Source organism: Eumetopias jubatus, unplaced genomic scaffold, assembly GCF_037043125.1.
Source record: "Eumetopias jubatus isolate StellerSeaLion01/CBP00866 unplaced genomic scaffold, mEumJub1_p1.0 scaffold_7, whole genome shotgun sequence".
NCBI lineage: Eukaryota > Metazoa > Chordata > Mammalia > Carnivora > Otariidae > Eumetopias > Eumetopias jubatus.
In genome coordinates, this window is record NW_028274813.1 from 75,761,885 (window position 1) to 75,776,533 (window position 14,649).

The following is a 14,649-nucleotide window of genomic DNA, read 5'->3' on the forward strand; positions in this document are numbered from 1 at the left end:
TTTCTGTCTCTATGCTCTTTCCTTTTTTTTCTTTGTAAGATGTTATTTATTTATTTGCAAGAGAGAGCATGAGCAGGGGGAGGAGCAGAGGAAGAGAGACAGGCAGACTCCCTGAGTGGAGAGCCTGACTTGGGGCTTGATCCCAGGACCCCGAGATCATGACCCGAGTTGAAGTCAGATACTTAACTAAGCCACCCAAGAGCCCCTCTATGCTCTTTACTTTTATGGACATTTCATATAAATGAAATTACATAATATGTTGTCTTTTGTGTTTGGCTTCTTTCACTTAGGGTGATGTTTGTACATATTGTTACATCTATTAAAATTTTGTTCATTTTTGTTGTTGAGTAGTATTCCCAACAGATATATCACATTTTGTTTTTCCATTCACCAACTGATAGACATTTGGGTTGTTTCTACTTTTTGGCTATTCTGAATAATATTTTTATCAACATTTGCATACAAGTCTTTGTGTCAACATAAACTTTCATTTCTCATGAATAAATATGTAGGGGTGAAATTGCTGGGTCATATGGTAAATCAGCATTTAGCATTTCAAGAAACTGCTAAACTTTTTCAGAGTCACTCTGCCATTTTACATTTCTATGGTAATGTGTGAGGGTTCCAGTTTCTCCACATCCTTCTCAGCATTTGTATGTCATTTTTATTATAGCCATTCTAGTGGTTGTGAAATAGTACGTCATTGTGGTTTAAGTTTGTATCACTATCGTGGCATGTCTGTGTTCTGTTGTTAGTTGGAGTTTTCTATCAATGTTGATTTTATCCTCTTGGTATTGTCTCATAGCCTTGTTGAATTTGTCTGTTTGTTCCATCAGTCATTGGGAGGGGATATTTGTTTGTTTCATATGTTTTCAGATTCTCTGGTGCTCTGAAATTTGACGATTATGTGCCTTGTTAGGTCTATTTTCTTCCACAATGGTGACCCTCATTGTGCTCTTTCAGTTCATTTTTTTTTAAGATTTTATTTATTTATTTGAGAGATAACAGGAGAGAATGAGCGGGGAGGAGAGGGAGAAGCAGGCTCCCGCGAGCAGGGAGCCCGATGTGGGGCTCGATATCAGAACCCTGGGATCATGACCTGAGCCAAAGGCAAATGCCACCCAGGTGCCCCTCACTGTGCTCTTTCAATGTGGAAATTCATGTCCTTCAGTCCTGTACAGTTTTCATTTATTTATTTGATTTCTTCTTTGTTTTCTCTGTACTCTTTCTGAAATTCCATTTATTTGGATATTGGTTCCTCTAAGCCAATCTTAACCTATTTTTTTTTTTCTATGTTTCAGGAGACACCCTCAAGTTTCTCTTCCAGCTTTCTACTGATTTTTTTTTTTTTTGCTATCTTATTATATTCTATTTTTAATTTCCAAATATTTGTTGTTTTGTTTTTTGTCTCATTTGTGTTTCATAAATACAAGTTGTTCTTATCTCTCAAGGATTTCTGAAAGTCAGGCTTATTAAGATATAATTCACATATAAAAATTCACCCTTTTTTGTGCATAGTAATATTAGTTTTGACAGGTAACTACCACCATAATCAAGATGGAAAACAGTTCTTTGGGAGACTGACCATCACTAATGTCAGTATTTTTAGATGTGTGTGTGTGTGTGTGTGTGTGTGTGTGTGTGTGTGTGTGTGTGTATGTATGTATGTATGTATGTATGTGTGTTTTCCTCTGGGACCGATCAGAGTTCCCAAAGAAGGATCTTCTGTACTCTTCCTGGAGTGTATAAGGCTGACCTCAAGCTTCCATGAGGCAAATGGTAGAAAGAAGCTTAGATCTCAACATTTAGTATGTAAACTTTCCTTGATCCCCTGTTAGAAAATACTCCTCTCCTTCATTCGTGCCTGGTGTTTCCTATCCCAAGGACTCCTGTTTTAAATTTTCCATACAAAAAAATTTTATTGGAATGGGGAAAGGGATCTAGGGGCTAATTGTGTCTTAAATGGATATTCAGTCATTCTCCTTATTCTTAAGCCCACATTTATCTCCACTTCTTGAGATCCTCAATATTGCCAAGTCCTGGGCCTTTTGGGGATTCTGCTTTTTACCTTTCCTCATTGCTGATTTAGGTCTTGGCTTTCTCAGATCTGCTGTCATTTATCACTTCTGCTTTGCAGTTTCCAAAATGTTATTGCCATCAACTCATCTTTTCTTCTTTGTCCTTACGGGTTTTGTGCCTTTAAAAATCCTTTACTATCACTGTAATGAGGTTTCAGGTAAGGGTAGAAGTAATTGCTTAAGTTTAGTCCATTATCTTTAATAAAAGTCCCCCTTTCTTTAAGAAAGAAAAGCTTACCTTGTGCAAAAGATCCTTTATGATCCAGCTTCTACCTCTCCAGCCTCAGTTTTTACTCTGCTACAACGCACCTCGAGCCTAAGATCCAGTCACATGCATCTTCTTAAGAGATTGCTAAACAAGCCATGTTACTTCATGCCTTTCAGTTCTGCACATGCTATTTTTTCAATGTGCTATTTATCCTTTAAGTCTGCTCAGTAAAGCTTTGCTGACTCACATGACTGCCCCTCTGTTGGAGTGTTTATTGTATTATTGTATTACTATAAAAAAGTCTCATCCTAAAGGTTTTTTAATCTAGGGGTGCAGCTGGATGGATTAATGGCCAGAAATCTTAGAATACCCTGAAATTATTTGCAAATTTTCATGTGTTTGTGCATATTTTTGGAAAGTTCTCTAAGGCAGATTTTCTCCTAAGAGTGTGCATCAGAAATGCTGTGGAGCTTTTTAAAAATATAATTGTTTTGGGTTTCACTCCAGAGACCTGCTGAGTTATAATCTGAATTTAGGGCCCAGAAAGATGTAGTTTCTAAAAGCTTCCCAAACGATTCTTTAGAAGAGCATCTCTGGTCTGTCATCTACATTAATTCTGGGGCCTGGCATATAGTGAATGCTTAGTAAACATTTAAAAAAGGAACGAGGGAGGAACTTATGTTCAGTCATGGCCTGAAGTAAAACTTCCTATGTGAAATGTGAGTGCAAGTGGGGGAATCACTAATTTATTCTGTTGTATAAAGGAAGTAATAGTATCTGTTTCCCCCTCTTTGGATATAATTGAAGGAATAGAAAATTGTGGATTGTTTTTTCAAAGGTAGAGGAAAGCTCTGGAGAGCTAACTGCAAGAATGAAAGAAAAATTTAAGGATTAGGCATAAAACAAATCAGATAAATATATAGTTTGATTTTTGTTCCTCTGCTGCTTGTAGTTGTATTTGACCCAGTGATTTGATTTTAAGACTAGGCTTCCATACATTTGGATGTCGATACTTACTAATTAGACCTGATTTCATAACCTGTAAATTTAAATTTAATATATGGCTAGTGATATAGAAAATAGGGAGATTGACATGGTGCATTGGCAAAAAATATGCCATATTATTGTTAACTGGCTGCAAATAAGGAATGAGAACAGGAGCCTAATTTCCTGGAATGCCCTGCCTTCTGTTTCCTTTGTTTAAGGTTTTAAAATGTGTATAAATTAGAACTATGTCCTCTGCTTTACTTGTAAACCTCTTTTACATAGTGTTATATTTTTATATGTCTGTTAATGATCAGGCTCTTTTGCTTTTTGTATTTTCCATTATTTTTGTTTTGTTGTTTAGGTATTTAAGAGATTATGGCATCTGAAGCCCACAATGTTAAAAAACGAGCCTTTTGTAATAATATTGAGGATCGTTCCACTGATCTTCCTAGAAAAAGGATCTCTAATTTTACTAATAAGAACATGAAGGAGGTAAGTGCATGGTTTCTAGGTAATGGGTAAGACGGTATCTTAATCTTTTCATGCTGCTATAGCAGAATACGATAGACAGTGACTTATAAACAACGGGACTTTATTTCTCACAGTTCTGGAGGCTGGGCAGAAGTCCAAGATAAAGACCCTGGCCAATTTGGTATCTGGTTGGAGCCTCTTTCCAGGCTCATAGTTGGCTGTCTTCTCTGCTGTTTCCTCACATGGTAGAAAGGGCAAAAGAGCTCCCTGGGGTCTCTTTTATAAGGGCACTAATCCCATTCATGAGGGCACCACCCTCATGACCTGATCACCTCCTAGAAGCCCCACGTCCTAATATCATTTATTTTGGGCATTAGGATTTCAACATGAATTTTGAGGAGACATGGTCATTCAGTATATCACAGATAGTTTAAACTGTTAAGTTTATGGGTAGTTTTGGTTAAATTATTTAAACAATAGGAAGGTGATAATTTGCTTATCTCCCAGAATTAAGTACAATTAATGAAATACTGAAAACTGTTTATATTCCAAAAGCTCTATAAGGTTTATGGACAGTATGCTGTTTTGATATGATATCATTTGAATATTATAGTTTAATTCTAAAGAGGAATCTCAGAGGTGCTTTTTGTTCACCACTGCAAGGCTCATTCATGCTGATATAATTTCTTTTGAATGATATTAAAAGTCAACTCACTTATTAAGTACTGTGTAAGTAAAATATATGACTAGTGGCATGGAAAATAGGGAGATGGATATGTTGCTTTGTCAAATACATCTATGCAGTGTTGTTAACTACAGACTGAGACTGCTGCTTTAATCTGAAAAACTTAACTATGGAATTTCAGATTTGTTGTTATCAGTCACAGAACTTAAATATGCTGTTAACTCTCTACTTTTATTTTTCAGGTTAAGAAATCTCCAAAACAGTTGGCTGCTTACATAAATAGGTAAGAGCTTCTTTAAGGTTTGTGGGAAACAGAAATATTGAAAGCTAGGTAAGAATGAAAAAGAGGGAGGGAAAAAAAAGTCTTCTCAGGGCACCTGGGTGGCTCAGAGGGTTAAACGTCTGCCTTCAGCTTGGGTCGTGATCCCAGGGTTCTGGGATCGAGCTCTACATCTGGCTCCCTGCTTGGCAAGGGGCCTGCTTCTCCCTCTCCCTCTACTGTTCCCCCTGCTTGTGCTCTCTCGCTCTATCAAATAAATAAAATCTTTAAAAAAAAAAGTCTTCTCTTTTATTATAATAAGTAACTTATTGTCAAAGAGCTCCTGTGTGCCATTCTCTGTGGAAAACACATCAGTATTATCTCTAATCCTTACAACAGTCCTACTAGAAAGGTATCATTGCCCCTAACAGTTGATGAGAAAAATTAAGATTTGTGATTTGTTCAGGGTCATACAGCCACAAAGTGGTAAAAATGACATTCATTCCCAGATCTTTTGAACTCTAAAAGCACTTTCTACTAAACTACTGGTTCTCAAAATGGATCTGAGGATAGCGGGGGTTCCTGGAGTCCTTTCAGGTAGTTTATGAGGTCAAGACTATATTCGTAACAATAACATTAATTCATCTTCTTGATTTTCACTCTTAGAAATAGAGTTTTCCAGGGACTACATGATATTTGATACCACAGTAAATTGAATGCGGAGGCAGATATGAGAATCCAGCTGTCTTAACTAAATATTAGAGATTTTGCACAAATGTAAAAAAGTGCCATTCTTCTCACTATATTTTGTTTTGGAAAACGGGGTTTTTTTTGGTAAAATATTCTATGCTAATATGTAATAAGCTTATTATTTCTTAAATGAATCAGTAAGTTTCCTCAGTTTCAGTGTCTGATACAGTAAATATCAGTAGATATTGTCGACATAAAAAAATTCTTTTGAAACCTCAATAATTTTTAAGAGTTGCAAAGTATCCTGAGACCAAAACATTTGAGAATCACTGTACGAAACTGTGAGATTTGCTCTATTGTGTCTTATCTTATTTAAACAAATTAAATATACTTAAGTTTAATCAAAGTAAGTATTCTTGGGGCCCCTGGGTGGCTCAGTCGGTTAAGGGTCTGCCTTCGGCTCAGACATGATCCTGGGGTCCTGGGATCTAGCCCTGTTACGGGCATGCAGCTCAGCGGGGAGTCTGCTTCTCTCTCTCCCTCGAACCCTCCCCCTGCTCGTGCTCTCGCTCCCTGTCTTTGTCTCTCTCAAATGAATGAATAAAAAATCTTTATATATGTGTATTCAAATTTGCACAATTCAATTATATTTCATTTTTAAAGCATATAGTTACTATGCTTCAGTTTCATTGGGTATAAAGTATTATCCTTTTCATTGCTTTCCAGTAGGTTTGTAATTTTTTCCCTTTAATTTTCTTCTTTGATCTAAGAGTTAGGATTTTTAAAATTCTATTTGCTTCTAATTTTAGTGGATTGTGATCACAAAATGTGTCCTATTAAATCTTTCTGCTTAAAAAGTTGTAAAGGTTTCCATGTAGTTCTTTTTCATTTAAGCAAATCAATTCTTCTTACAGAACAGTTGGACAAGCTGTGAAAAGCCCAGATAAACTACGTAAGGTGATCTATCGCAGAAAGAAAGTGCATCATCCTTTTCCAAATCCTTGTTACAGAAAAAAACAGTCCCCTAGAAGTGGGGGCTGTGACATGGCAAATAAAGAAAATGAACTGGCTTGTACAGGCCACCTGCCTGAAAAATTACGCCATGATAGTCGAACATACTTGGTTAACTCCAGTGATTCTGGTTCTTCACAAACAGAAAGCCCATCATCAAAATATAGTGGGTTTTTTTCTGAGGTAAGTCATTTAAATGAGCTTAACTTTATTCCTGTTATACTATTCGCTTTTTTCTTTGTCATATTCTGCTAGCAGAGTCGTTCATTGCCTGTTGAATTCAGACTCTTTGAGTGATTCTCACTCCCTGAGATAGTTTTCTAGATTAACCAAATTTGAATCAGTAGTTACTCCATTTCACTAAGTTAGTGATATCTGAGATGGAATGAAATGGTTGACAAGCTGCTATAAATATTCAAAATGGCAAGTTGGCCAGCAGAGATTTAAAGGAAAGGAAAAGAAGGAATCTGGCCTAAAAAGTAGACCACCAAAGCCAGTTAGTTATCCAGGAACAAATGTTTTGCTTGGCTCTCAGAATTGCCATTGGAAGCTTTGTTCAGGAAAACATGCTGAGCTTTGCTTCTCTTCTAGCTCAGGTGAAATTAGTTGTTGGAACAGGCTCAAGGGAATTTGGGGGTGGTGGTGAAAGAAATATTCTAAAACTGGATTGTAACGATGGTTGTATAATTCTGTCATCTGTGAGAAGAAAGGAAGCAGGGAGGCACTGGGTGGCTCAGTCACTTAAGCGTCTGACTTTGTTTCCACTCAAGTCATGATCTCAGAGTCATAAGATTGAGTCCTGTTCAGGGCTCTGTGCTCAGGGTGGAGTCCGCTTGGGATTCTCTCCCTTTTCCTCTCCCTCCCCTTTTGTCCCTCCCTGTGCGTACATGCGTGTACTTGCTGGCTCACTCTCTCTCTAAAGTAAATAACTAAAAATCTTAAAAAAAAAAAAAAAAGGGAGGGGCGCCTGGGTGGCTAGGTCATTAAGTGTCTGCCTTCGGCTCGGGTCGTGATCCCGGGGTCCTGGGATGGAGCCCCACATCAGGCTCTCTGCTCAGCGGGAAGCCTAATTCTCCCTCTCCCACTCGTGTTCCCCCTCTTGCTGTCTCTCTCTGACAAATAAATTAAATCTTTAAAAAAAAAAAGGAATCAAGGAGAATTTGATTTAATAGTGAATTATCATGGACCCTGGAGAATAGGGTGGTAATCAAGCTTAGTATTAAAGAGAATCACTGTCATGCTAATTCATTCACAAATACTTAATTGAGGGCTCTCAACTGTAATGCATTCTGCAGGCTCTGAGGAGTTACATCGGTAGATGAAAAACAGACACTGCTCCTACTTTCATGTAGTTAGAGAAGTGATGGGGCCAACGCTAATCAGATAATCAAAGAAACTACATACCCTGAAGAAAAAGAACATATGATTATATAACCCAGAAATCTGGGCGCCTGGGTGGCTCAGTTGTTGAGCGTCTGCCTTCGGCTCAGGTCATGATCCCAGGGTCCTGGGATCGAGCCCCACATCAGGCTCCCTGCTCAGTGGGAACCCTGCTTCTCCCTCTCCCACTCCCCCTGCTTGTGTTCCCTCTCTCGCTGTGTCTCTCTCTGTCAAATAAATAAAATCTTAAAAAAAAAAACAAACCCAGAAATCTGGCCTAGATTGGGACCTAGGTTGGTTCATCAGCTGAATTGAGGGAATGGACATTCTGAGTGCAAATACCTTTATTTAAAAAAAAAAAAAAAAAACTTCAGTTATGCATTTGAATTAGTGCCGTGGTGAGTCATTTTTCAAGGTCCCCCTTTTACTTTGCTCTCAGTTTGATTACTTTGCACAAACCTTCCTTAGCATGACACTTAGCTAATAAGTTTATTGATTTTTTTTAAGATTTATTTATTTTGAGAGAGAGCTCACTTGTGCATGCAGTGGGGAGGAGCAGAGGGAGAGAGTTTTAAGCAGACTCTGCGCTAAACACTGAGCCCAACACAGGGCTTGCTCTCACAACCCTGAGATCGCAACCTGAGCCAAAACCGAGAGTCGGTCGCTTAACCGACTCTGCCACCCAGGAGCCCCTGATCTTTTGTTATTTCATACCTTTTTTACTGAGTCACTGGTGCCTGCTCTAAAAACCTAAATCTAAAAGTGGTAACATTGTTTTGTCAAAGTTCAAATACACATAACCTTTTGATCCAACAGTTCTGTACCTAGGTATATACCCAAGAGAATTGAAAACATATGTCCACACAAACACTTATAAACAGATGTTCATAACATTCATAATAGCCCAAAGTGGAAACATTCCAAATGTCCTTCACCTGATGTATGGATAAATAAAATGTCATATATTCATACAGTGGAATATTATTTGACCATTATAAAGAGTAAAGTACCGATATATGCTACACTGTGTATAAACCTTGAAAACATTATGCTGTGTGAAAAAAGCCACGTCGAAAAGGCCACATATTGTGTAATTCAAATTATATGAACTGTCTAGACTAGGTGAAGTCATAGAGACAAAAAGTAGATTAATGGTTGCCAGGGGCTGGAAAGAAGGGAGAATGGAGTTCAGGGTATCTCTTAGGGGTGATGAAAATGTTGATTTTAAAATTAATTGTGGTGGGGCGCTTGGGTGGCTCAGTTGGTTAAGCGACTGCCTTCGGCTCAGGTCATGGTCTCAGGGTCCTGGGATTGAGCCCCGCATTGGGTTCCCTGCTTGGCAGGGAGCCTGCTTCTCCGTCTCCCTCTGAAGGCCCTCCTCCCTGCTTGTGCTCTCTCTCTCTCTCTTAAATGCATAAATCTTTAAAAAAAATAAATGAATAAAATTGATTGTGGTGATGGTTGTACAATCCACAGATATACTAAAAACTGCTGATTAAGTTTTATGGTATGTGAATTATATCTTAATCTGTTATTTAAAAAAATGAATCTAGTTCCGGTGCTAAAATTAATCTTACCGAAATATTTGTGTAAGTGCACATATTTACATACATACGGATATTCACTGATGCATAGTTTTAATAGGGACAAACCAGAATCAATCTAAATAAATTATAGTGTATAACAACTGGAGATTGTTTTTTAAAAATGAGGTCGATCTGTGTTTTGACATTAAAATCTTTATAATATATAAGTGAAAAACAAGGTTTTCAAAAATACAGGTATTATAATATTTTAATTTTACATCTAATTTGTCTGTCTGGAAAATGGTTTGGAAAGACACATACTACCAGTCTGTTAACTGTGATTACTTCTGGGAAGTGTTACTAGTTTTTATCTGGGTAGATAGAGATTATTCACTTTTTCTTTGATACAGTTCTGTGCTATTTGAACTTTTTACAATAGGAACATATTACCTTACTATATTAAAAAAATGAATGAATGAATTTAAATACTGGTCACAGAACTGAATTTTTGTGGTTCCCTTCCCATGTTATTCAGTATATATTTATCTTTGCCTTTAATCCATATAATAAATTAAATCCTAGGCTTGTAGGTGAGTTAAAAATAATTTTACAAATTACTGAGATTTAAAAAGAAAATGGTAGCAAATAAAAAGTACTGATAAAAAATAAACAAGTCCTGGGGTGCCTGGGTGGCTCAGTCGTTAAGTGTCTGCCTTCGGCTCAGGTCATGATCCCAAGGCCCTGGCATTGAGTCCTGCATTGGGCTCCCTGCTCGGCGGGAAGCCTGCTTCTCCCTCTCCCACTCCCCCTGCTTGTGTTCCTGCTCTTACTATCTCTCTCTCTCTCTGTCAAATAAATAAATAAATCTTTAAAAAAATAAAAACAAGTCCTAAATTTATTCAGATCATTTGTTTACTTTGTTCAACTGCAACATTCCTTTTTTGGGGTCAGTAAAAGGAATCACCTCTGCATAATTTTAAAATATGTCTACCAGAATAATTTAACTGGAAAAAAAATGGTTTCATGTCATGTTTCAGTGTGCTTTTTAACAAATTAGATTACTGCCTTTCAGGTTTCTCAGGACCATGAAACAATGGCACAGGTTTTGTTCAGCAGGAATTTGAGATTGAATGTAGCTTTAACATTCTGGAGAAAGAGAAGTATAAGTGAACTTGTAGCTTATTTGGTGAGGTAAGTATGACCTTTTATGCTTTTGTTCAGTTAAAGTAATTTCCATGTTTTATCTTGAAGTGCCTCTTCTTTTTTATGTTATACTGGCTAAAATTTTAAACTTCCTATATTTAGCTTCAGTATAACAATTTAGTTTAAATTATATTTATCAGCAGTCTAAGAGTAATCAACATACAGAAAACCATCTGTTTCATCATATTGAACAAAGCTGTTACCTTCTCTAGGGTTCTTATATATAAAACTAAGAGATACCAGTATGGGAAAAGTAACCTTTTAAAAATCCTCTTTGAGTCAAAATTTTAAGCATGGCTTTCCTCAGTATATTCAAGTCACTTCTCAACATTTATCTTTTTTTTCCTCCCCTAGAGAGAGAGGGTATGTGTGTGGGGAGGGGGGAGTTGTCAGGCAGGCAGAGAGGGAGAGAAACATTCTTTGAGCAGGCTCTCTTCTCAGAGCCCCGTGCAGGGCTAGATCTCATGTTCCTGAAATCATGACCTGAGCCAAAATCAAGACTCAGCTGCTTAACCGTCTGAGCCAACCAGGCACCCCCCACTTCTCCAATTTAATGAAGCCTCCCCTGACCACCTTATTTAAAAATGCATATTTTGGGACACCTGGGTGGCTCAGTTGTTAAGCGTCTGCCTTCAGCTCAGGTCATGATCCCAGGGTCCTGGGATTGAGCCCTGCATTGGGCTCCCTGCTCAGTGGGAAGTCTGCTTCTCCCTCTCCCACTCCCCCGCTTGTGTTCCCTCGATTGCTGTCTCTCTGTGTCAAATAAATAAATAAAATCTATTAAAAAAAATACATATTTCTTCACTCCGTCTCTGTTTTATTTATTCCCATAGCACTTACTACCATCAACTTGCTCTATGTATTTTACTTGTTATCTGTCTCTGTCTTCTTCCACACCCCATCCCCACACACACTCTGAAATACAAGTACTATATCTCTTTGTTTACTGCTGCATCCCCAGCACCTGGCTCGTCATAGAGACTTAGATTCTTTGCTGAATGAGTAAATTTTTCAAAAGCAGTGTGGAAGTTACAGATAAGGAAATCAGCACTCTAAGCAGTTTTGTACCCACAGGATAGAAGACCTTGGAGTTGTTGTGGATTGCCTTCCTGTGCTCACCAATAGGTAAAAAAGAATATTTTTCAGAAAAAAAGTAAGTTTAAAGAAGGGCAAATGACTTATTCATAATTTTACAACTTAGTATTTATTTTAGTTTACAGGAAGAAAAACAATACATCTCACTTGGCTGCTGTGTAGATTTGTTGCCTCTAGTAAAGTCCCTACTTAAAAGCAAATTTGAAGAGTAAGTGCTAATGTGACTCTCAATTCATTTTTCTCTTTCAGCATCCTTGATTTTGTTGCTTGTGAGTACATAGTGGTAGTTTGAACTCCATGAGACATGCATGGTTTCTGTTTTCAAGGAGCTTATAGCCCAATTAAGAAAAGAATATGAAATGATTAAAGATTAATTACAAAAGTATCTATAAACAACTTAATATAAAATACAGCTTTTGAAAGTAGTGAAATAAAATTTTTAAAGGGGAAAAATCAGTGTGTGTATGTGCTTTTTGAGGGGGCAGAGTATCTTTTTTTGTAAAGGCTTGTTGGGTGAAAACAGTTGAATTCTGTAACAAAATGTCATTTCAGATATATAATAGTTGGTTTAAACTGGCTTCAAGCAGTCATAAAAAGGTGGTGGTCAGAACTATCATCCAAAACAGAAATTATAAATGATGGGTGAGTATATCTTTAAAAATAAACTCAGTCTAATAAAAGTTTTTTCAGAAAAGCAGTTTGATTAAAAGGTGATAATTCTATTCCATGATCATCATTAAATAAAAATTTATTTTCTTTTCAGAGAAATATTAAATTGGAATAGTGTTCACATGTGAAAATTACATATGAAAGTTGAATTCCAGAGCCCAGTAACCCCCTCTCTCTCTTTTTCTGGCAGAACCTTACACTTCCTTTTTTTTATTGTTATGTTAATCACCATACATTACATCATTAGTTTTTGATGTAGTGTTCCATGATTCATTGTTTGTGCATCACACCCAGTGCTCCACGCAGAATGTGCCCCCTTTAATACCCATCACCAGGCTAACCTATCCCCCCACCCCCCTCCCCTCTAGAACCCTCAGTTTGTTTTTCAGAGTCCATCGTCTCTCATGGTTCGTCTCCCCCTCCAACTTACTCCCCTTCATTCTTCCCCTCCTCCTATCTTCTTTTTTTTTTCTTAACATATATTGCATTATTTGTTTCAGAAGTACAGATCTGTGATTCAACAGTCTTGCACAATTCACAGCGCTCACCATAGCACATACCCTCCCCAATGTCTGTCACCCAGCCACCCCATCCCTCCCACCCCCCACCACTCCAGCAACCCTCAGTTTGTTTCCTGAGATTAAGAATTCCTCATATCAGTGAGGTCATATGATACATGTCTTTCTCTGATTGACTTATTTCACTCAGCATAACACCCTCCAGTTCCATCCACATCGTTGCAAATGGCAAGATCTCATTCCTTTTGATGGCTGCATAATATTCCATTGTGTATATATATCACATCTTCTTTATCCATTCATCTGTCGATGGACATCTTGGCTCTTTCCACAGTTTGGCTGTTGTGGACATTGCTGCTATAAACCTTGGGGTGCACATACCCCTTCGGATCCCTACATTTGTATCTTTGTGGTAAATACCCAGTACCTTACACTTCATTTTAGGAGGAAAAAGCGCAATAGTGCTTTAACCCTCATACCTGTTATAATGAGTAAGGGAGAAAAAAAGAGATGGCTTTTGGTGAGTTAAGTATTGAGGCACAGGGATGGAAGCATCCTGCATCCTATAGGTCTTTTGACTACCTAGACATTAACCTGAGAATCCAATGTGTATGATTATAATTCTAAAAACTGTACTATAATCATAATTTGAATATTGCCTTAATGTAAAAATGTGTGGGTATTCTACTAGATGAACCAGATTATCATGAAGCTGCAAAAAAATACCTCCCAACAGTCTTCTTAAAGATTTTTTTCTCTAGGCTCTCAAAAATTTCCCACTTCATACCCAAGACCAGGTTGTCCAAATGCTGCTCCAAATGCCTAGTTTTCTTTCCTGCTTTAACAAATAAGTAATCTTTAATTTCCATGATTGGCAAGTATTATTTTAAAGAGTTGCTTGATTTCAAATGGTACAATTTCTTCTGATAAATACTTGAAAATTTGAAACTGTGTTCATTAAGGGTATTTACTAAGTCCATATTCTTATATTTGCATTCTTTTTTCTTTTCTCATAGAAATATTCAGATTTTAAAACAACAATTAAGTGGATTATGGGAACAGGAAAACCATCTTACTCTGGTTCCAGGATATACTGGTAATATAGCCAAGGTAATCCACACTTAAGCTTAAAAGTTAAGCTTAAAATCTCTATTTAAGCTTAATTAAATATTAGAAATAATATATTAGTATTATGCATTTATTAAATTAAGTCTTTCAAATATTCAATACAGTATATTCTCTTTTTTTAGATTTTATTTATTTGACAGAGACAGCGAGAGAGGGAACACAAGCAGGGGCAGAGCCCGATGCAGGGCTCGATCCCAGGACCCTGGGACCATAACCCGAGTTGAAGGCAGACGCTTAACGACTGAGCCACCCGGGTGCCCCTACAGTACTATTCTAATAAGGCCTAAAGTCAGTTTCATATTTACAAATGCTTAAGGTCCTCTGGATATGAATATGACTTCGGCAAGGAACACAGGAATTAGCCATTGAATGTATTTCAGATGCAGCTGTGGAAATGATGTGCTAGAGGGAATTTAATGAACTAGCTCCAATTAGAGAAAAGGTTAAGAACCCAGGTTAGGAAGGCATCCGAAAAGACAATGACACTCAGGAAGCAAGGGGTGAGGAATGTAATCAAATGCTTTCAGGGTATTATTTTGTACTTGGCTTTTGCTAACGTCATGCTTTTGGGAAAGTAAATGTTCAAATCACAGTATGAATTTGACATTGTTCTTTATTTATTTTCTTATCTCTTAAAGGAAAAGATATATTGCTAGTTTGGATTTTAATATTTAAACTCCAGAAAACATTGGTAGTTAAAATATAATTGCAGGGGGGAAAAATCTCTCTTAAGAAATATTT

At 37.3% G+C, this 14,649-nt stretch overlaps 1 protein-coding gene across 1 annotated transcript in view; it reads left to right on the forward strand.

Annotated features, from left to right (window-relative positions):
* KATNBL1 (katanin regulatory subunit B1 like 1) overlaps positions 1 to 14,649 on the forward strand; it is a 42,027-nt gene that overhangs the window by 22,709 nt on the left and 4,669 nt on the right. The window contains exons 2-9 of the mRNA XM_028119542.2: positions 3,635 to 3,765; positions 4,672 to 4,712; positions 6,293 to 6,572; positions 10,368 to 10,486; positions 11,573 to 11,623; positions 11,712 to 11,801; positions 12,146 to 12,235; positions 13,797 to 13,890. Of these exons, the coding sequence (XP_027975343.1) occupies positions 3,649 to 3,765; positions 4,672 to 4,712; positions 6,293 to 6,572; positions 10,368 to 10,486; positions 11,573 to 11,623; positions 11,712 to 11,801; positions 12,146 to 12,235; positions 13,797 to 13,890 (882 nt within the window). The 5' untranslated portion in view covers positions 3,635 to 3,648. The remainder of the gene's footprint in view (positions 1 to 3,634; positions 3,766 to 4,671; positions 4,713 to 6,292; positions 6,573 to 10,367; positions 10,487 to 11,572; positions 11,624 to 11,711; positions 11,802 to 12,145; positions 12,236 to 13,796; positions 13,891 to 14,649) is intronic.